Below are 22,280 nucleotides of genomic sequence, written 5' to 3'. Positions count from 1 at the left end.
AGGAAATACCAGTGCAGTCCCAAGAAGCAGTTCTGAAAAATCGCAGAGCAAATTTCCACGTTTAATATTTCCACTACAGTCATTTGTCCAACAGCCTACTCTGAAAATTGAGCCAGGACTATTAACATTATACTGGACTGGACTTACCCTTCAGCATGTATGATAAATGCAGCGTCAGCCAATCTGTGCCATCACTGATAAACCTGTGCAAATCCATTCCTTCCAAATCATGCTGTGAGGGATAGTTCCACCCTTCCAATTCTTGGTAGATATTTCTAATTGCAATTTATATAATTCTGCAGGAAGGATTTAAATTCAGCTTTCTTGCTTTCTTTATTATATCAGATTCTGCAGGCACAACAAGATTTTAAAAGGCCATTGAAAACCATTGCCAAAGTCATCCCTCCCAAGGGAAAAAAAAGAACTCCCAGGATCTTTTAAGTATTCACTTCAGGACCAGATCAGCGTGTCTGAACTGTGGCTGAACCATGGCTGTAAACAGAACAATGTCTGTAAACAGTTAACAGAGGAAAACAAAGTTAACTAGTTCAGTTGATAAAAGCAGGTCATACAAAATCAAACCAATCAAACGTTCTTATGTAATTACAGAACACATAGGAATAAAATCCCAGTGGTTACGCTCACATTTCAGGAAACCCTGGCACCATTGCACTGCACTGAAAAAAATACAGATGCTGCAGCCATGCAAACAGCTGTACAGCTGGTTTCTGTCAGTCCCCTCCCCATGAGCAGAGCTGATGCAATTGCACTGCTGCTGGTTCAAAAGTAAAAAAAAATCTTTCCTACATTGGCAGGTTGGTTTGTTCTTAGTGTAATAGGCACAGATGTGTTTTCAGAAATACTGGTTGCCTATCTGAAGTATGATAAACCTTTAAGATTTACCAGTCACAAAGAATAATATGTTCTTAAGTTTCCTGAGTTTGCCAATTTACGTAGGTGAGTAAACTAGACAGGTCAAATAACTGGTGTGGTTTATAAATAGACTAAAAAAATATCTCCATATATAGACTAGTATCCAGACTTTCTATTGTTTCAAGCAAATGATATCATTATTTGGATGTCTTTCCAAAACTGAAAATGACTAGACTTCGGAAACCAGAAGTAGTTAAATATAGAAATTGCTACTTTAATGAGTGAATGCTGTGTTTCATTATTATGCTACTAGTATGTGAACAAATGTCTTTCTGTTCTTAGGGATGGGAAAGGAGGTTTTATTCCAGTAATATAAGATATTGCACAAAAGCCAAATTCAGATTAAGGGTTGATCGTGTCTTTGACTTCATTCCCTTATGGAAAAGGTTCCAGTACAACTGCACATACCAAGATAACACTGTCCACTGACTTGCACCTTGCATAAGCCTTGGGCAGATCATATACAAAATGCACAGTGGTTTGCATAAATAAAATATTAGAATAAAAATAAAAGATAAACAGTCTGTGCTTTTCAGTGTCTCAGCCTCCCTAACAAGTCTACTTTGGCAAGTCACGACAGAAGTAAGTCAAAGGACTTTTTTCATTGCTGATAACTAGAAAACACTTTTTCTGACTTCTGTAATACTGTTTTTGAAACCACCTTAGTAGCTTCTGTGGAGATGCATTTAATTTCTAGGGATGGGGTGTTGAGAACAAGGACTCACGTTAAGATGTCCCAGCACTCTTAAGTCTAAAGACCACCATCCTTTTAGATGAGGAATGCCCTGTTGAATGTTAGTTGAGAGTCTGTTGTCACATAAGAAAGGATAATAGTGAAATAACATGCATCTCTAAAAGTATGGATTTACAAAAATGGGATCAAGTTTAATAGGATATCAAATTTTAACAAACTTTACTTGTTTTAAAATACAGATTTTACTGTAGCTATTGCTGCATCCTTTACCTTTCTCTCTGATTTAGCTAAAAAATTCCATTTGAACAAAGAATCAGGTGACATGAAGTCACTTAAATTTAAGCATCAACTTATTCAGGAGGTGTCTGAGTTCTCATTATAATCAAGGAAGCCAATGGGCTTGCCTTAACTAATAGTAATAATTAATGTAGGTATCTTTGCTTACCTTTATTAATACATTTCCAGCTTCAAAGTCTTTCTAGGCTTATACCTGTGGAGTGTTTTTTCCGCAGGCAAACCCAATTCTGGCCTTGGTAAAACAGAGCAGCACTTTTATTCTCTTTTTGTAATCATTGTGGGTCATAGGTATCAGTTAATGGCTGTGTAATATTTGCCCCTTTGTAAGATGTAAAAGACATTTTTAACGGTGGTTGCACACCCTTCAAAGAGCTTAGTTTTCCTGCAGCATCAGCTGTCTCCTCCTGCCATATATTCAAGCCTTAGCTGATGACTAAGACAATGTTTGTCATTTCTTTAGGCAGGTAACCTACCTGTCTCAAATAGACAAGTGCCAGATTATGTTTTTCTTCCTTTTCTGGATGCAATTTTGTTCCAGAAAAAGCCTTCTGCATCTTAACCCTCTTTCAGTAGCTCCTGAAAGCTGGACCACTTTCATGCAGAGGCCTGGGGCAGCCTTTTAGGATTCCCTTTCCCATGGCATTTCAGATTCATCAAAAATAAGCAGGAGTGCTATATTTCTGCAAAGAGGAGATGACTTTTTTTTATGTTTGATATTTTAAAGTGTTTTCACTGGGTTTCCGTATCTTATATTCTAGTCTCTTTCATAGCATAACATATACTCATCTCTATGACTGAAAAAAAGGAAAAATATGGCTGAATCCAACTTCATTTCCTGTAAAATATGAGACTTCCATTCTCAGACTTCTTGACAGAAAACAGTGTCACAACATATGCTGCTTGCTTCAAAATGTGTTATTTGCAAACAAACTCATGTTGGACAACTAGGCAAGACCCCTGGACAGTTATTCAAATATCTGTGCTTTATATGTAGGCAGGTTTTAAGCATTACTCTTTGCCTGGCCTCTTAAAGACCTTTTAAAAAATTTTTTTCAATGCCTACTATATCACAGCAGCTCTTTCTGGCTTTCATCTGGTTTTCTGGGTAAATGTGTGTTTGGATAAAGCCACAAAGTTACAAATGGTTTTATGAAATGTGATGGATATGTTCACACTGTATCATATCTGTTTTTTGCCGTTATTCCAAGGCAGTGTCTCCAGACTGCAACAAGAGAATCTTTTAATTTGAAGAGGGGTAGTAAAAAGTACCTCAAATAAAGTGAGCATGTGGAGCTGTGAAGTTTCACTTCGAAATGAAACTATGCAGCCTTCATATCAAGGCTGTATGCCAGTAGGTTCATATAATCAAATCATAAGCAAGTCCATAAGAGGAAAGTCTTTTATAGCTTCATTTCTGAGAGATACAGAATTTGTGTTTCCCATCTCTGGTTCCAACATGCTTGCTGAGACACACTTGAGACGACAAGTTTCTGTCTGTTGGGGTCTTCTCAGCACTGGAGACTTTAAATTCTTGCCCATCCTTCCCTCACCACAGACATCAAACAAAGGCATCTCAGTCCCTGGGAGCAGTAGTGCCTTTGGATACTTCTTTGTTGACATTCCCGTGTCCATCAGGACTCAGAGCTGAAGCAAGCCCCTTGCTTCCTTGGCATCCTGCTTCCCAGTTTTTTGATACACTACCTAAGAGGGAGATGGTACGTGAAACTTCACACCAGTTTATAATACATAATTGATTGCCACAAGTGTAGCTCTTCTCATTGCATTGGGAAGACTCCATTAGGCAGTGGTTAGGAGACCAGCTCTCTCCATAAGAGAGAGATGGTAAGTATCTTTGTGTTCTTCCTAGGACTAATTTCCTCCTCCAGATTTTTTTCATTGAAGGATATGTAAATACATGGTTCCCCCTACTTTAGGTGGGAAGTGTAAACATTCATAAGATTTTGAGGTCACGCAGTAAATTATTTTAGTTGCCATGCATCCAGTCTGGAAAAGGTTCTGGCTCCCATTCAAATATGAAAGAAAGAATTAGTTCTTAGCGAAATAATTCGCAGAACAGTTGGAGAGAGGATCCACACCCACATCTTTTCCTTCCTCTCTGACTGTGCCAATTATCTCTCCCTTTCCCTGGACAATTAAGGTCTTCACAGTGGTCTTACTGTCCCAAGCTCTAGTAGCTACTGGACTGTTAGCAGGACTAGATGGAATCAGATGGCTGATTCCATCTTTGACATTGTAGCTCTGAGGAGAGACCAAGCCCATTCCTGGGCAATCCAAGCCTTCTCCACTGACAGCATTCTTAATACTTGTTTTGAGTGGTTGTTTATACATATTTCTAGAGAAATAAGTTTGGCAACAGGCAACAAATGTTTTCAGCTCTTGAAGGAGTAAAATGTTGGGTTTGAGCAAGTACAACTGTGCTGTCACATTTGAATCCGATGAAGTTCTTTTCTGTCTGGTGATGATCAGCAGCAGGAGTACTCTGTCATACTCCTACTTTATTTTTTCTTCTTTCTTTTAAAGGAAGCAAAAAATTAATGTTTCTAAGTCAGGGCTGTATAAACCGAATTTGAAATTAATGTCTGTATCAACAGCTGAAGGTCAAATGTAAAAGCAGAGGTTCATACTGGAGGTGTGACTTGGTCTGGTCTCCGTGGCACTGACACAGAGGGCTGACTCTCAGGCATGCCAGGAATTCCCTCGGGACTTCCAGGCTGAAGCCTCACTTGAAGCATCTGAATGTGCTGCTGCAGTGTGTTGTTCATTGCCCCACTGCAGAGGCATGCAGTATGTCAGCACCTCCAGTCGTAGTTCAGTGTTTCAGTAAGCTCCTAAAACCTTCTAAAACCTGCCTTGGTGAAACTTAGGGGAAGAGAATGGGGCTTGTCAGCACAGAAGTTAATGCACAACTACAACGCACAAAACGTTATCAAAGAAGATGTCGGTGTATGGAGTCTTTGATTCCTAGTTGCAATATTTTCATTATAATTTCCGTAATTATTTTTTGAGCTGTATGTAAGGAAATGGCTTATATTTCCTGGTCTTTCTGTACTCATAGAATTGTACTTTGAGGTCTGTCTCTGGTTGCCTTTGTTCTTTGTTAGAATACCAGCCCTTGAAGTGAAGGTACTTGACTGGGCACGCAGAAATGACAACTACCCAAATGTGGCCAGGATTAGCAACAAATAAATCACTGATGTGTGGAAAAGTTTAAAGCAAAGTGCATATATGTTTCTGGGTTTTTTAAGAGTGTGACTGAAGGAAACTGCATTTAAATTGTCTATTTTTGGCTGAAGGTGTGTAAGTACTGAAATAATATTGTTTGGAAACAAAAAAAAAATTATGAGAAAGCAAGAGGGCAGAAAAAGTTTTGTGTTGGAACACCCACATGTTGTGGTTGCTATACCTAAAAATTAGAAGTATTTACATTCGGCAAATACACAAGCTTTACAAATATAGGTGGCACTTACATGTTTTGTCTTGCTTTTGTTCGAGTAGTGTTCATGTTCCTTGAACATGATAAATATATTCATCCCAGCACAGTGGCTGGGTAAGCCAGCTCTAGATATGCCTAGCTTTGAACAGTGTGGACCTGAGCACTGTTAGGTGTAGCTTAAGATTTGCTGATTAAAGAAAACACCTCTAAGAATGTAGTATTTCTTTATTTGTCAAAGTAGCGTATCACTGTTATTAGTAGTAATTCTCAACTTCATCACTGCAAGAAACATTGAATTACAATTCTGTATCTTGTTGTTGTTAGCATTTGTACAAAATCACTGTAAGAAATCAGCTAAATGACAAAAATGGGCTATTAAGTTGCAATTCGACTGCCTTTGCTCCTGCAGCTGGTATTCAGGAATAAGCCTGTCCTTCCTTAGAAGCTTATTCCTTCTCACCCCACCTTCCCATAGGGAAAGGCTTGTTCAAGAGATCTGTGGTCTTTCCCCATGGGGGCTCCCAGTGGGCTTGTGCTCACAAGTCAGCATCACTGCTGCCTGCAGATGTCTCTGCTCTTGTTCTTAGTATGTCCTCACTACCTTCATTCTTCACCTGATCTGATGTACTCTGCATCTTTTTCCTAAGTTTTTGCCATCCTTGCACTACTATTTCCCTGCCTATACTCCTCCCAACTAGACAGCCTACTCTTAATTTCTTTTCCTTCATTGGTTCCATTTTTTTTACACTTGAAAGTTTTTTACACTTTTCTCTTGATTCTCCAACCTAATTCTAATTAAGCAACACCTCACCTTTTGCACAGAGAGCTTGCACGCCAGTGCAGTGGTATAGCTCGTTTTGTATTTGCACATATGTCTGCTCTTAAATAGTGTTCTTCATACTCAGTGTTCCCATCAAAGGGTATAGCTTCCTGTGATGGTGAGACTTGGGCACTCAGCAGATTCATCTCATGTGAAGCTGAACATTCATTCACCATGTGAAGCTGGACATCTGCCCTGTAGACACTTCTCAACCAGTTACCCTATGCAACATCTCTAATACCCTTACCCTTCTATGATGAGGTTTAGCTCTGGTATCTGAAATAGATCTGATGAGATTCTCTGAGTGATCTAAAACAGCAGCCAGATGTTGTGCCTATATTGCGTAAATCTTAAATTAGATCCTATAAACCCCATTTCTAGACTCTGGACCTCTTAGTGGGTTTATGCATCATCCAAAACATGAGAAAGACTTGGAACTGAAAGCCTTCTCAGCAGACATCTTCATAATTGAGGGCCAGTTCTTCCGGCTTGATTACACAAATCCTAGAATATCATTCTGGTGCAGGCACACTTTTCTTCATTTAACTGCATACTGAGCAAATCAGGAGGTTGATCTCCCCATGCTTACACTTTCTACAGGAGGTGGATCGCTCTGTGTAAGCTAGTCACCTCCACCCACCGCTGTGCTTGAGACAAACAGTAGGAACTTCCTGGGAGAGACGCAGGTGATCAGTTCAAATGCCAGTGTAAGGATAGGATGAATTATGTCCTAGATCTGAGTGTTCTCTGACCAAAAAGGCTCCTGCTCACATCAAAACAACCATATTGGGTTATCACCATTAGTGTAATGTTCCCAGAAATCTATTTTCTTCAGGACATAAATAGTTGAGCACTTCAAAGTACATTGTCCATTGCTAAATTTGAAACTTTCAGGCTTTTTCCATTCTAATTATTGACTGATATATGTCTGTTTGATTTCTCTTCATCTCAGTAGTGTGCCCATGGGTATAATTGCTTTTAACAAAGTTCTAAAAGAATCCTTAACAGACTTATTTTTGAACATTAACAAGCTTGTAAACCATAGTGTTTTAGACTGTAACCCCCAATAATGTAAGATCAAACAACAGTGCAGTGATCTTCAAGAAATTACAAGTATTCTAGATAGTAGAAGATAGTAGAAAATGCTGCATGTGACTACAGTTCCCAGAGTCATTCCACTAGCAGTTGAAAAGTGAAGAGGTGGAGATAAGGTAATAAGGAAAGCCCAAGTATTATCAAGAAGAGGTATATTACTGCTGGTCTCAAATGCTTTCCCATTATGTTCCCTGCCTTTGGAGAATCTTCCAGATTTTTCTTTTCATTATCTGCAGAATCTGTGTACAGAAAATGATACAAAATGAGAAAATAATGAAAAAAAAAAAAGCAACCAAAATAAAACACCCAAAAAAACACTTCCTAAAATTGTGGAAGAAAACAATTGTGTCCCCATATTAGCTGCTGGTATTGTTACAGCCTGCAAATTAAAATATTGGATGGTGGATAGTACAAAAACAATAGACCTTGAACTTCCATTTGAAATAAGCATTAGCAGCCTCTTCCATTTTTTTCTTACAAGTGCACAAATATCTTACCATAGTTCTGATTCATTTTCTATTTTCTCCTTGACAACAGTTTACGAAATTTAGAGTCTCTCTGCTAATTAAAGAAATAAACTTATTGTTCTCACTATTTTTTTCACAGGCAAAACTGAAAACTCACTTGATCAAATTACTGTATCTGTCTGTTATTCTTAGGCTGGGATATGCTGATGTTTACAGCACCAATAAAAACAGATTCTAAAAGTTCAGAATTGATTGTTATCAATTGCAGTACTACAGAACAGTGCTCGTTAAAGTATACTGCATCCTCCAGAGGAATATGATCACACAGGCCATACATCTGCATGGCATATGTAAATATTAATAGAAATATACTCAATTTCAGAAGAGGAACAGTGGGGGAAACTCCATAAAATGAAGGATGCTGGAAAAAAAAAAAAAAAAAAAGATGCAAATTTCATCTGCAAATAGGTTAATAAGAAAAAAACTCCATTAAAGTAGTGAGTTTGTGATCATCCAGATATTTAAGGAAAAAAATGGACCAACCTGAGCAAACTGCTGGAGTTTATAAAATTGTCTTGATTTAATATTTCCTCTAGACAATAGCTTAAACATAAAGCAGAATTCATCACATGACATAGAACTCTGCTACATCCATGAAATAATTTCCTGAATAAAACACCTAACCTATAAACAGGTTAGGGCATGGTTTCAGCTTGGTGGACTGCTTTTATCAGTATGAAAACCCTACCACTTCAATTAAACATGAGAATTAGATACAAAGCTGAAAAAAAAGTGCTTTGGTACATAAAATTACATAAAATACAGACACGAACCTTCTCATGACAAGCATAAAAACTTGTTTTGGGAACTTCTTATTGCTGTGCGTCCTAGATTTAGAGCCTGCTGTACAAATATGACCAAAGCAGGACTTAGGCAATACTTGGTGCCTGCTCCATACCTTCTATTAATTTGACTGCCAGGGAAGTATCCAAATCCCAGAGCTGTGTTTTCAAGTATTGTAGAGCCAGAAATGGATACCTGAGAAATGTATGACTTAAAATGACTGAAATGACTGAAAAACCTCAGGTGTTGAGTAGAGGATTGCTTAGAGCCACATGAAAAATTCTAAGCATGGCAGCTTTGGTCCCCTCTCTGTGTTTTAGCTCCTTAAGTCAGCCCTAGAGGCAGGAATGGTAACATCACTGTCTATGAAACAGCATAGCAGTTCAGAGCACCCATCCTGTTTTGGAGCCTTGTTTGTACCCCTTTCACCTCCCTTTCAAGAGATGATGGGCTCAAACTATGAAGGAGGCACAAAAGTGAAGCCACCATTTCCTTTAGCCAAGAGGGGAGCAAGTGACATGGAGCCTGACTCTGTACTCTACATCTGGGTTGCCTTGAGGTTTCATCTGAGAAGCAGTGCATATGAAATGCCCTGAGTGAGGGACTCTGGTTTCCTGTAGCCACTAGACTTAGTCCTTCTCTCTTTTTCTTCTGACTGTATTAATTATTCACTGTGGGCCAAGTCAGGTTCAGAAATAGTGATGAGAAATCCCTTCCTCCTTTCCCAGATTACTTACTAGGCTGCTAGGTCATTTTCAGGGGCTCAAAACCCTGAGCTTAGGTGGGCTGCAGGCTGGTCTTCACAACATTCCTAATCATTGAGTTATGTTTATAAAAGTCACACCACAGCATGCATAGCATCTCTGCTGTTCAGGTTTCTGAATAAGACTGACTGTGGCTGCTGCATTCTGTGCAGGCACTTCCATAGAATACAATCTGTGTTTGCTTGCCTGGTGAAGTCCATCCAAGGATTTGTGTGGAGCGGTGCATATTCTGTGATACAGATATTTGTGGCCCAGGCCAACGTGGTTCCGGTCAGGCAGGAGAGATGTAACTGAAGACATTCACTTAAGCTGGGAGTGACTTTTAATCACAGTGGTTGACTACTAGCAAATTTTTTGTTCCTCCAGAATAGGCAGTGTCCTGGCTTGGGGCAGCCATAGAAGAGGAGAAAACAGGAGTTCGGCTCACGATTTTGAACATGATACCTACATCTTCCTTTATGTCCACCAATAAATATTTCAAAATACAGCAACCATTTGGAGCATGCATAGGAGGATGTGCTGCATTGTGACCTAGGACTTAGTCCATGTCCCTAAAGAATCCAAGCAGCTGCACTTCTGTGATACGATATCTATTGCATGTGTCAAAAAGATATGTGAGATACTGCTCAGCATCAAGCTGCAGTGTTTTGACAATGTGGAGGAAATAAATGAAGTAACATTATATTCCTTGATGCTGATCTCCAAGAACTGGATAGCCACTAATGGCTGCTTCTAAGCACGTATTAAAGAGGTTTCAGCTGTAAATCCTAGATCTGATCCTGGTCTTTGCTTTAGCAGTTTCCAGCAAGTCTGCTAATGAAAGCAGATTGTGCTGTTTCAGATATTCTAGCAATACTTTTTAACTTTTGTGTTATGTGTGTTCTGGTTTGCAGGGCGGAAAGAAATACACAGGACCATGTGGAGGCAGAGACTGCAGTGGAGGATGTCAGTGTTTCCCTGAAAAAGGAAGCCGTGTAAGTAACATTTTTTCTTGTAAATTGTTCTTGGTGGTACAAGTTCAATGCTACATAATTTGCAATAGGTGACCTTGCACTAGACTGCTAAGAGTGTTAAAACAGTTATTCTTTTTCAGGAAAAAGTTGTTGTTGTTTCATCTTACTTTCTCACAGGCTCGTAGATTTGAAGAAATGCTTTGTTGTGAAAATCTTGTTATGATATGTAGCAGGCACTTATCTCAAAGATGAGGGCCAAGGGACCTGAGGGCCATGATAAGCTGATCAGATCAGAATGATGAAAAGATACCACATACATGCTTGGGATACACACATTTGATGATTTTAGAGATCTTTTCCAACCTAAATGATGCAATAATTCTGTGATTCTATGTGATTTCCGCTAAAGCAGGAGGGAACCTCACCTGCAAAACCTGAAATCACTGCTGAAAGGGAACCGTTTAGAATTTCTGGCATTATGTTGTGGCTGATAGTCTGTTCTTCATTTTGGGGACTAGAGAGGAATGAGGCAGAGGAAAGGAAATGAGGTGGAGGGGATCAGCCACCTGCCATGAAGAGCACTGAGAAATAGGGCAGCTCCTATCCTGTATGGCTTGGAGCCCTGGCTGGAAGGCTCCTTCTGTACAGCTTGGTCTTCTGCAGCTGAGACAGTGACTCAGCCTTTCCCATCCACCCATCTCTAAGAATAGGTCAGGCAAGAGATGTGGTGGCAGGTCATGTGCTTGTTCTGCTATCACAAACCTCATAAGATGCTGTTCTCTACATTCCCTCCACACAGCCAGCCATCAGTTCCCATTCCCATTGCATTCCTCAAGCTTGACTCCACGTCTGAGTGGAGGGAGAGGTGGTAGGAAAGTCACAGTGTAGGTGGGAGGCAAGGAACACAGTTGTTTACAGCAGAAGTCCTGATGTCTCCGTGGAAGTCAGATGATCCTGGGGTTACCATGCCATGGGGACTGTAATGGTTTTACTCCCATGGCCTGACCATGAGCTGCTCATGATCTGCTTTCCATTACAATAACCCAATGGCAACCTGATGAAGCTGAGGACAAATAAGCCCTCCCCTGAGACATAGCTTCCCATGGGGCCCCCTCCAGCTGTTTCTGCCTTGCCCTCATCATCCAGTACATGGAGTTTGGCAAGTGCCTCCTGCCACTTCCCACTTTTGACTGAAAATCAAAAACTGATGCTGTAAGATGCTCATTAGAGGTCATGAAAATATCTGTTGCAAAACGACCAGCTTCTGTGACTGAAATGTTTTTCATGCTCCTTACTGGCTGAAAGACCTTGAATTTCAAGTTGCCAAATGTGAAAGAAAAAATAGGTGGTTAAACAAAACTAACTGCATAGGTTAGAAAAGCTGAAAATGTGAAAAAAACACAGTAGAGAAGCAGTCAGGTGCCACTGACAAGAAGTTTCCTGTGAGTTGCTTCCTATCTAGATTGGGAAGGTGAAGGCAGACTTTATGTGCTTGCTTACCACTCTCAGTTTTACCTCAGGGAAGTAAGTAACCCCACTTACTAATGAGGTTGGCCTCCCATTAAATAGATACTCAAAAAGAGAAAAAGGATATGCTACAAAACATAAATTGTATTTTACTGCTTGTGGTTAATTGTGCAAGATGTGAAAAATTATTGGAAAAAGGGATTTACAGAATTTTACACTTCAAAAATCATATTTTCTCTCTGTGTATTTTACCTCTCTGAAATGATACACCTCATAATGATTTAGCATACACTGCCTGTGTTTTGTGTCTGCTGATCTCTTCAGATGTCACAACCCCTGTTAAACATCTGGTTTGAGGAACAAGATTGGCCTTTAGAGTCTAGTCAAATCTGGCATAGCTTCTGGTCTCATGCTAATCCTCAATGGGAATATTTATTTTCACAAAACCTCTGTATAATCTGGCACAGCCCACGTTTTCTGTTGGAGGTGACTCATTGCATGCACAATAGATGTATTGCGTGTTTGCACTTGTAAGAGTGCCTGAAGCAGTCTGTCAGAGCCTGCTTCTGCACTGACTCTCCAGCCTAGGTGCCACAGAGCTGTCACTTGCGGGGCACCTGGAACTCAGGGAGGAGCAGCACTGCAAGGGTCTGCAGCCAGCTGTCAGCCCTGACATCCTCTGGAAATTCATCCTCTGTTTTTGACAGCTCTAAAACCAGGCAAATTAAAAGCATTTTCTTTGGAATTGCTGCTACTGAATGCACATCAGCATCTGCTGAATGAAGTTAATTCATTGAAGCGGTAAATACAATTGCAAACTAAGAAAGGAGTAAAAGTCTGAAGAAATGTCTGCTCTTCATTTATGTGTGCTTCTACTTCATTTGTTGTCATTGCTTCAGTTGTAGTCTGAAGATACAGCATTTAAGGAAAAGGTGCTTAGCTTTATTTGTTGTCTTAATCCAATAACTTTTGTTTTTAAAAAAAGGTTTTTTGCCCACTGACAACTCCTGGGGCTCTGTGCTAGAGGCAGAGAAGCGCTGTCAGGATGTGTGGAGATTCATCCAGGCTTTGGCGATTTGTACCAGGTCTCTAGGTGCAAGGCATCTGGAAGCCCTGTGCTACTGTCTACACTGCATTTAGTTCAGGACTGGTAAGATTAGGCACAAAGGCACAGGAAAGTTGAATCCTGCTTCACAGGGGCAGTTTCTAGGGGCAAAAGGCAACCTAGCACATATCAGTGCACCCACGTAGCAGGCCTGCAGGAAAGAGGTATGTGGTTTTAGGTTTTCCTCTACTCTGTTTTGGCTGGGCTCGACCCTTCAACTTTCACTGGGCTAAGACAGAGCTAAAATCCAGTGGGGACAGAAAAATGAAACAGCAGAAGCAGCATCTGCCCACTGTGGTGGTGGGGAGCTGCTGCAGCTAAGCACAAGCTGCATCTAGCCTGCAACCGCCTGCCTCTCATCTGAGCTGCTCCCAGGGCTGTGAGGACACCTGCAAATGACACTTCATTCTTCATTCTCAAAAGGAATGCTGGTCAAATCCAAATGTTCAGAGAATCAGGACATTGCTGATAACTGTGTTTGCAACTCACAGCAAGTGCTGAGTTGTTTCTTGGAGAAGTTTCTCTAAAGAAATGTTTCTCAGGCCATACACAATGGTCCCTTGAAGTTCCCACCTTCAGTGCTGCTTTGTGTTCCCATCTTCATAGTAGAAAGTGTAAAGTTCTATGTAAGATGGTTTTGTTTTTCCCAGTCTTTCATGACACTGTAGTCTTTGTGCTTTTTCACTGCAGCCTACTTATCTTCCAGTTGTATTTACTGTTAGCTGGTTACAAATATCCAGTCTATCTAACCATACCTTGCATCTAGGCAGATGGTCGGAGCTGGGGCTGCAGGAGCCAAGCTTGGGGACCAGCCTCAGCCTTATCTCCACTTCTCACAGCTGGCAAAAACTCAGTGGAGTTGCAGTGCAAATGGAAGATCCAGAAGGAGTGTTCAAATCCACATGACAAGAAATCATGGTATAAGCCTCAGTGGAGGACACAGAGTGAGAAGTCAGAGGAAAGACAGCAGACATCTTCTCCCTGAGACAGATTAATCTTCTCATTTTCTTCTATGGCAACTTCTCCTAAATTGTTCTCCTGTAACAGACTCACCCTTAGCCTAAAGTACATTTGGAGAGCATAATGTAAGGAGTACACAGATGCCTGGGTAAGAGGGAAAAGAGTGAAAGGAAACACTGATATGGTATTGAAATTCTGTTTTGAATGAAATGGAAAGCCTGAATTAAAGGAATTAAAAAAAAATTTAAAACATCTGGTTTTCTTTCTTTTTCCTCAAGAATTTTAATGCAACTCCAAAAATCTTGAGATTTATAGTTCTTTGCAAACCATACGTTGCTCTGAGAACAATATATGTGCCTTAAAATTTGTCAAACATGAATGCACTTAAGTAGGAAACGATAGCTCCATTCAGTACAATGGCCAACTGTTTGACCTATTGAAGTTCATAATCAGCCTCACTTCATAACCCGCCTAGAAGGCTTTATAGAAAGTGGAAGTGAGTAGAAATCTTTTTGATCTTTCTATAGACTGAGAAATTGCACTCTTTTGTACTTTCCAAGTCAAGCATCTAACAGTGCTCAAGCCCTTTAGCCATTGTTTTTGCAAGGGGCTGGAATGATGGAAACTGAAATTAACAGACAGCTTTGTGTCCCCCTGTAAAAGCTACTTTTTGGGAATGCCCATTCTTTTTTAACCTAGACTGGCATGGGTGTTCACTGGAACTCATTTACAGATATATTTTGTATTGCTTTCGCTAATGCAGTGGCCTAGGGTAAGCTATTACCAGTACACTTACAATTACTTCTGTCTGCTTTTGGACAGAAAAGCATACAGTTGGGAAATCTAGTGTGTGATATTTATTTGCAAGCATTTTCCATACAAGTTTAAGTTTTAACACATGGGCTAGATCTAGGTGTGTTTCTTCATAATTGAAAACAAACAACAACAACAAAATAGAACACATAAATATTCTAAAGTCAACTCTATATGGAAATGTTTAAAACCAGTAAAATAATTTTATCAACTCAACTATTAGTGTAATTCTTATATATCACAATTAACTGGCTTCCAAGCTGGTATAATGGCAGCAGCTCCTGGAAGTCTGTTGGTATAAACTGATATATCTGATGAAATCTGATATTTACTTTTTGTTTTCTTTTTTTTTTTCCCTCCACAAAATAATAACATTAGAAGCATCTTCTTAGTTATTCATCTAGCTCAGTATTCTGTTCCCAACAGTGGTAGTAAGAGATGCTATTTACAGGGAGCACAGAGTTCTGGCAATTTTCTGCAGTCCATTCGCTTTTACCCAAAATAACCCAATTTATATGTTCCTTCAGTATCTGTGTTTTATCCTGGATTTGTCTAATCCTTTTCTGAAGCTGCTGTAACTGTGTGTCTTTGCAACCTCCAGTGGCACTACTCAGATGATATAAATTATAAAAATCACTGTCTGACCTGTTCTAAGCAAAGCTCCCTCTGGTTTCGTCAAATACACCCTATTTCTAGTACTGTGAGATTTCAAGTAGCTGTTTTTAGGTTAGTCACTGCTTCCCTAATTTTGTAAATATCAGTTATAGTCCCTCTCAGCTTTCTCTTGTCCGAAAGGGTGAGTCACAGCCTTTTTAGGTTCTCTTTTGAAGGTGACAGTCTAGTCCTTAGTCCCTTTACTCTTTCTTCTGCAAGAGACAGGAACTGTGCCCATCCTGTTTGCTGGGGTCTTTCTGGATCTCTCAGCATGGGAAATCACAGATCTCCCCATTCCTCATCACCAGCATCAAATTTAACAACCTAGGAGAGATTAGTATCATCTATAGACTCAGTTGTTTCACAGTTCAATCCCTTCTGTAGATCACCATTGGAATCTTTGGAAAAACCAGTTACAGCATGGGTCTTAGAGGACCCAATGGTGTTATGTCGTCATTTTGAAATGTGACCATCCAGTACTATTCTTTACTTCCTATCCTTAAACACCCTTCAGTCTATAAGAGCACCTCTCTTACAACCCCGAGATAATTTATTTTAAAAGCTCCAGTGAAGCATTTTATAAAAACAGTTGTGAAGATCCAAATATATTATAGTCACTAAGGCTTGCTTTACCCTGCTTATCCTTGAGCTCAGTTATTGTGTTCCTTAAGGTGGACTACTGCCTTACCAAGCAGGGTAGTTAAATAAACTGGCCCACAGTCCTCAAAGTCTCCTCTTGAGCCCCTTTTCCACATGGAAGCTTGGTTGGCACCAGCCCACTGGTGCAGTGGCAATTTTTAATGTTGGATTACACACTTTAGCCAGCAGTTCTGCAGTTTCACACTTGAGTTCCTTCAGAAGTCATAGGTGAATGCCCCCGCTCACGTTCATTTGGTAACACCTGCTTTACCTGTTTTGTGTACTACTTCCTTTATATTCTGTCCTTGAAATTATTCTGTCTCAAGGAATACCTTGGATTTGGGACCTTTTCAAGTACCTTCAGCAGTAAAGACCTCTTCAGAGAAGTCACTAAGTTTCTCTGCAATGGCCTTATCCCCGCTTGCCCCTTATGAGCCCTTGGCATCATGTGGTACTGCTATTTCCCTTGATGGCTCCTTGTTTTCCTTTAAACAACTTTCTACTATCAGCTTGGTTATCTTCTGCAAAATTTTCTCATTCTTCTTTAGCTATCCTAGTTGCCATTTATTCTTGATCTATTTTTATGGACTTCCCTGTTCATTTCGGCAATTTTTAAAATGCCAACCCTTTTTTGTCTTTTGCCTACAATAGCCTCCTTAGTTTTTGGTTAGGTTTTGTTTGTTTGTTTGTTTGTTTTTTTAATGAGCTCTGCAGAGTTTTTATTGAACCATGTTACTTTCTTTTTGATATGTGACACACAGTTTACTGGGATTTTTAATACAGTGTTTCTGAAAAGCCTCCAGGTTACTTTAGGCTTCTTGCCTTTTTGACTGCTCTTTCAAGCTTTTACTATTTTTGTGATCTTTATGTATTTCCCCTTCTTGAATTTGGATATCTGTGTGATGTATTTGTTTGGCTTACTTCATCCCAGTACACTACAACGTTAAATTCCTTTATATTTTGAAGCTCTTGCAGAGCAGTTCTCCCAATAGCACCTCTTGAAGCAGGTCCTCTGCAGCAGCTGAGACTAGACTCAGAGCAGCCTTCTTTCTTATGGGTCTCAGTGTTTATTGTGCTAAGAAAAAGTCAGTTGGGGGGTTCAAACCTTTTATTTCCTTATCACATCTGGATGAGGCATTGTACCTGACAGTATGCGGGTAGTTGGCATTGGCCAGTATTGCTACCTGACCTAGTTGTTCAGCTTCTCTAATTTTTCTGAGTATTTAATGATTAGTGTGTGTAACAGACAAATCCTAAATACAAACATAGTCCTACCTTTCTGTTATTTCCACCCACAAGGACTCCTAATGTTCCCCTCCTCCCTGAGAGTTTTTTTCTGCAACACTTTGCTGTAGCCTTCACATATTGTGCCATTGCCCTGGCTATATCTCATTTGCTATTGTTCCTGAAAAGTAGATGGACTAGTCTATGTATGCCACTGATTATCCTCCTTTCACCAGCATGGGATGCCTTTTATTATCAGGGTTGTCACTTATTGCCAGGTAGTTTAATTCTGTACTCTTACTCTTTAGATTTCTAGCAGTGTTGTAAAAGCATTTACAACTTTTGATCATCCTCTGGTCAAAAGCAAGCACCAGTCAAGTGCAATTGTAAGTGGTGTTATTTACCTTACCTATTCCATGGAGTTGGCAAGGACCTCAGTCTCCCACACAGCTGCCTTGAGTTTACCTCCTTGGACACACCCATTCTACTTTCCCTCAGGAGGGCTACAATACAGAATTGTGACCACTGGTCACCACTCTCTTCTACCAGAATAAATACCTATCTGGCCATCTCATGGGCTATGCTCCCCTTGCACTTAGCAGGCCTTTCAGTCCTCTCACCTGTTTTAAATCCAATTCTCTGTGTCAACTCATCAAACCTCCTGTTGCCATCACCTGCTTTGCCCTCTCCTGGAAGATTCACTCTGTCCCAGGAGTATCCTCACACCAAGCAGATGTTATAATCAACTAGAGCTTAGAGTTTATCAGGGATTTGATCCCTTGTTCCAGGCTGATTATCCACCTTCCCTCTGACTGACAACCCCTAAATACTTATTAGATCAGCATCAAGGTTTTGTGGGATTTTTTTGAGGGTCAGCAAGACTGAAATGGTTTGGGAACTGTCCTATTTGCTGTCCAGTCTTTGCCACACACAAATCTTTAGGAGTGAACTTGATCCCAAATCTTCTGAAGTATTGTCAGATTCTGCAGCAGAATGGATATAAGTACCAAAAATTGGTGCTTCAAAATCTCACATTGTTTCATAGATCAAGATTAAGTGTCTGGAAAATTCCCAGAGGAAAAGATGCCTTTTGAGGGAAGGTATTTGGTGGAGGTGTTTGTAATGGTAACAGATTTTAAAATGCCTATGGTATTAATGAGTGCTATACACGGGACAGGATGACACTCTTCATTATTTCAGTGCTGTAATCAAGTCTGGTATGGTACTTCAAGATTTAATTTTCTTTTTTGCTCTAGTGAAGGTAATAGAGGAGAGCAGCTCCACTGGCAAAAGACAGGAAAAGTATTACTGTAAAAACTGTTTAACAGTGTGAAACTAAATTCTGCTTTCAGATACATTAATAGTTTTCTTTTGCACATGTGTGCAAGGGTGGTTTCAAATGCATGCTTTTGTTTAAGTTTATACTTTTTAAACTGAGCCCTACAAGGTCTTGCCAGCATACACAAATGCCAGAAGTCTTGATACTGTTCCATAGGCACCTACATCTTGTGTATGATTGCATGAACTGCTAGCAGCAAATAGGGCCAAAATCTTTTGAGGTCACTAGCAAATGAGGCAGTGTACAGGTTTTCTTGACAGAACTTGAACTTGTGTTAGTCTGAAACTTGATACTTAGTTTATGACCTAATGTTTTATTTAATGAACATTGCATTGTTTGGGCTATGTTGACAATTAATCGACCATGTAGTGGGATAGTTATGTAGGTTGCTAATTGCTGTCCTTTAGTACATTTGTCTTGACATTTTTTTGAGTGAAATATGCATGTTTCCTTTTTTTTTTTTTTTTCCTAAGCTCTGTTTATACATGTTTAATCAACATCAGAGATCTTTTTGAACTGGTGGATGGAGATTAGATAATTTTCCCATGAGCAAGAAAGCTCCACTTCCCATATATGCATTCTACAAAAAATCTGAGATTTGGAAAGCAGTGAAAGGTCTTCCTCAGAATCTGTTTCAAATAAAAAAATGCAAGATATATTAAAAAGCAAAGCAGGGTGTTTTGTTTCAGTATATGCAGGAGTGCAATAAATGTTCACACAGAGATCACATTTTCATTTGTAAATGTTCAGAACATTGTAAAGAATGTTTAAAAGATAAAATAAGCTCGAATGGAGACTTTCTTTAAACAAAATATGCATATTGACCAAAAATTGTTTTTTTCACTCCTTGTTACCCTTTTGCTCTTTTGCAGAACATTTCTATTTCAGTCAGATATGAAACACTGTTTGATTCCATAAGCAATGTATAGAAATTTTATTTATTTGTAAACCAAAGAAATAGAAGGGTTTTTTTAAGCCCAACCCATGGGAGCAATTTGCACTCCCTGTCTTTTAATGCAGCCCTGAAAGCAAAATTCCTTCAAAGCCTTTTCAAATCAACTGTACAGAACTGTACAGAACAAAAGAAAAAAGGATGATACTTTAATGAAGGATAGTCAAAAGGACACATTCAACCTTTTGATTTGCATTTTCAGTTTAATAGTTTTAAACTTCCCTGGACTGACATGTGTTATCTCCAGCAAAGTAAGTGTATGTATGTATGTAGCATTAATGCAGATATTGCACCTTCCTCCTAAGGCCCAGGGTTAGACCTGTGCAGATACTTCTCTGACCTTGTATCAGAAATGTTTGCAATCTCAGCTGGTGTGATGAGAAAACAATTCAACAGCGTTGGGCAAAGCTCAAGAATTACTGTCATCAATCAAAATGAACATCAAGGTTGCAGTTTAAACAAACTTATGACTGAAGTCAATATGCTGGATTAACTATTTGCCTCATAGATTCAGCTCTTCCATTTGAAATTACACTATGTGATGCCTTTTGCATTACCTATGTGATCTGTTGATTTATGGGCTTGTTACACTCATTGAGAAAACAAATCTAACGGCAGTTTGCTAATAAATTGAGAAGATACTTCAGGAATTTATTTTGAGGGCATTTTTAAGCATTTTTAGGAGTATTTGAGAGTGTATTTGAACATCTACATATTACAGATCTGAATGAGAGATGGAGAGAAAATACAAGAGAAATCACAGTAAGGAATCAATAACCATTTTAATTCAGAAAACAAGACTTAAAATTTAAGTCTAGAAAAGTTAACTCTAGTGAAGAAGGAACAGAAAAGAAACTTGTGACATGAATACTGCAAAGTCAACTTTGGTGATAATAACCAGGGCTGAGATAAGAATCCTTTGGATGCAATTCACAACCATTTAAAAATATTGCCATACCTTTTTTCTTGAATGGCTGGGGTTTTTTTGGGGTTTTTTTGTTGTTTTGTTGTTTGTTTTTAATCCTTCCCGTCTTCCTATGAAATCCTGCAAGTATATTTTACCTCATTTAGAAAATAATTACCTGAAGTTAGGGAATGTCATGAGTGTCTACTCATCTGTCACCTTTCCACTCATTTATCAATAGTGTCTGCATAGCACAGTCACCTTATGTCAGTCATACAGTATGTATGTGTGTCAGCTCATCTGGGTGGAAATTTCCCACCACGGGTTGCTCATAGTGCCCTGGATCCCTGGATGGACCATTCATTCAGTTAGGAGTTGGACTGAATGATCCTTGTCGGTCCCTTCCAAGTCAGAATATTCTGTGATTCTGTGTCGTTGATCTTTTTGTTTGGTTTTCACATATTAATTACACTTCATTAAGGAAATGAAATGCACTGTCAGGATTGTTTTCAGAAAAATGTGTTGTCCATTTGGTTAGACTTTCAGGCCTTGACTTCTAGCAGTCATACAGTACAACTACTGCACAAAAATATTATTTGTGCTTTTAGCCAAGTTTTGCAATTTCTGCTTACTGTGAGAAGGAGTTTAAAGATAGAGCAGCGAGTGGATGATGGTTTTACTCTGTGACTGGGTAGCTCACACAAGAATCCAAGAGGGATAATCCAGGTCATCCTTTAGCACTTAAATTATACTCCAGAGATTGTAAATGTTTCTCATGACATATGTCTGAGGCTTTACAAATTTCTCAAATGGTGCTTGTTTCTATTTTCTGTATTTTTGTCACATGGGAGCAAGTAACATTGACCCATTTTCCTTTTGTCTGCTTTGCTAAGTACCAAACTATTAGTGGAATCCTTTGAGTCTGACCTGGAGAGACCAGGAATGTGGGAATGGGCAGGCTGTCATCTCAAACAGTATCTGCTGAGGCAGACTGAGCCTGTTCTCAGCATTTTCTTTCTGACACTTAAAAAAACAAATGCTCTTTATTAACTTCAGTTTGTACATAAGGTTTCCAAATCATCTTCAATGTCTTTGCATAATGAACCAGACTGTTGAAGTGTATTTGAGTGTTTCCATTACATTTATCTGGAAAAGGATGACAAATGTTAAAATATCTTACATTGACCATCAGATACGAACTTTGGGAGCATTCAGAAAGAAGATCTTGAAGGATGGAAGTCTGTGTTTTAGGCACAGAGAACAGCTCTAAACAATGAATAAAGCTGCAAGCCCAAACAAATAAAGCATCCATGCAGCATTTTTTCTCCCACAGGCTAAAACTATTTTTCTATGAAAAGACTGTATTAGTCTATCAAATTCCTTTCTGTCTACTGCTGTCATAGATGCCCACCAAAGAAAAGCACTTTGGGGGGTTTTTTTGTGGCTTTGGTTCAGTTTTTTTTCAGTATGGGTCGTGGCTGTTAATGAAATTCTATGTCTACCTATTGTTTATCTTACTACTTAGCAAAACTAATTTTTGAAAATACAGTATCACTGGTTAAAGATATGCTATTAGTCCTTATAAACATGTTTAAAGCAGATTTGTTGGCAAACCAAGATTGTTGACAAAGTCTAGCATACGTGTAAGAGCAAAAAAGAAAGTTGTACTTGCTGTCTTGCCCCAGTCCAAATTGTTTCACTCCTTTCAGAGTATGGCAACCTGTATAATCTTTCTGTCCAATCAAAGATTTGGATTTGTCTGTGTTATTTTTTCTGATGCAAATACCCCTTTTTCTCTATAAATCATCTTTTGGCTGTTTTTCACTTTCTAGATCCCCTACTTTTCTCTTTCTTTTATGAACTTTCTGTTACCCACTCTTAAGCCTGCAGTGTCTCCTTTTCC

At 39.3% G+C, this 22,280-nt stretch overlaps 1 protein-coding gene across 2 annotated transcripts in view; it reads left to right on the top strand.

Annotated features, from left to right (window-relative positions):
• COL4A2 (collagen type IV alpha 2 chain) overlaps positions 1-22,280 on the top strand; it is a 147,938-nt gene that overhangs the window by 37,437 nt on the left and 88,221 nt on the right. For both annotated transcript variants that reach the window (XM_066176771.1, XM_066176770.1), the window contains exon 4: positions 10,261-10,341. In XM_066176771.1, the coding sequence (XP_066032868.1) occupies positions 10,261-10,341 (81 nt within the window). The remainder of the gene's footprint in view (positions 1-10,260; positions 10,342-22,280) is intronic.

Source organism: Chamaea fasciata, unplaced genomic scaffold (assembly GCF_029207755.1).
Source record: "Chamaea fasciata isolate MVZ Bird 193981 ecotype frontalis unplaced genomic scaffold, bChaFas1.0.hap1 SCAF_2, whole genome shotgun sequence".
Lineage (NCBI taxonomy): Eukaryota > Metazoa > Chordata > Aves > Passeriformes > Sylviidae > Chamaea > Chamaea fasciata.
This window is presented reverse-complemented; position numbering and strand designations above follow the sequence as displayed.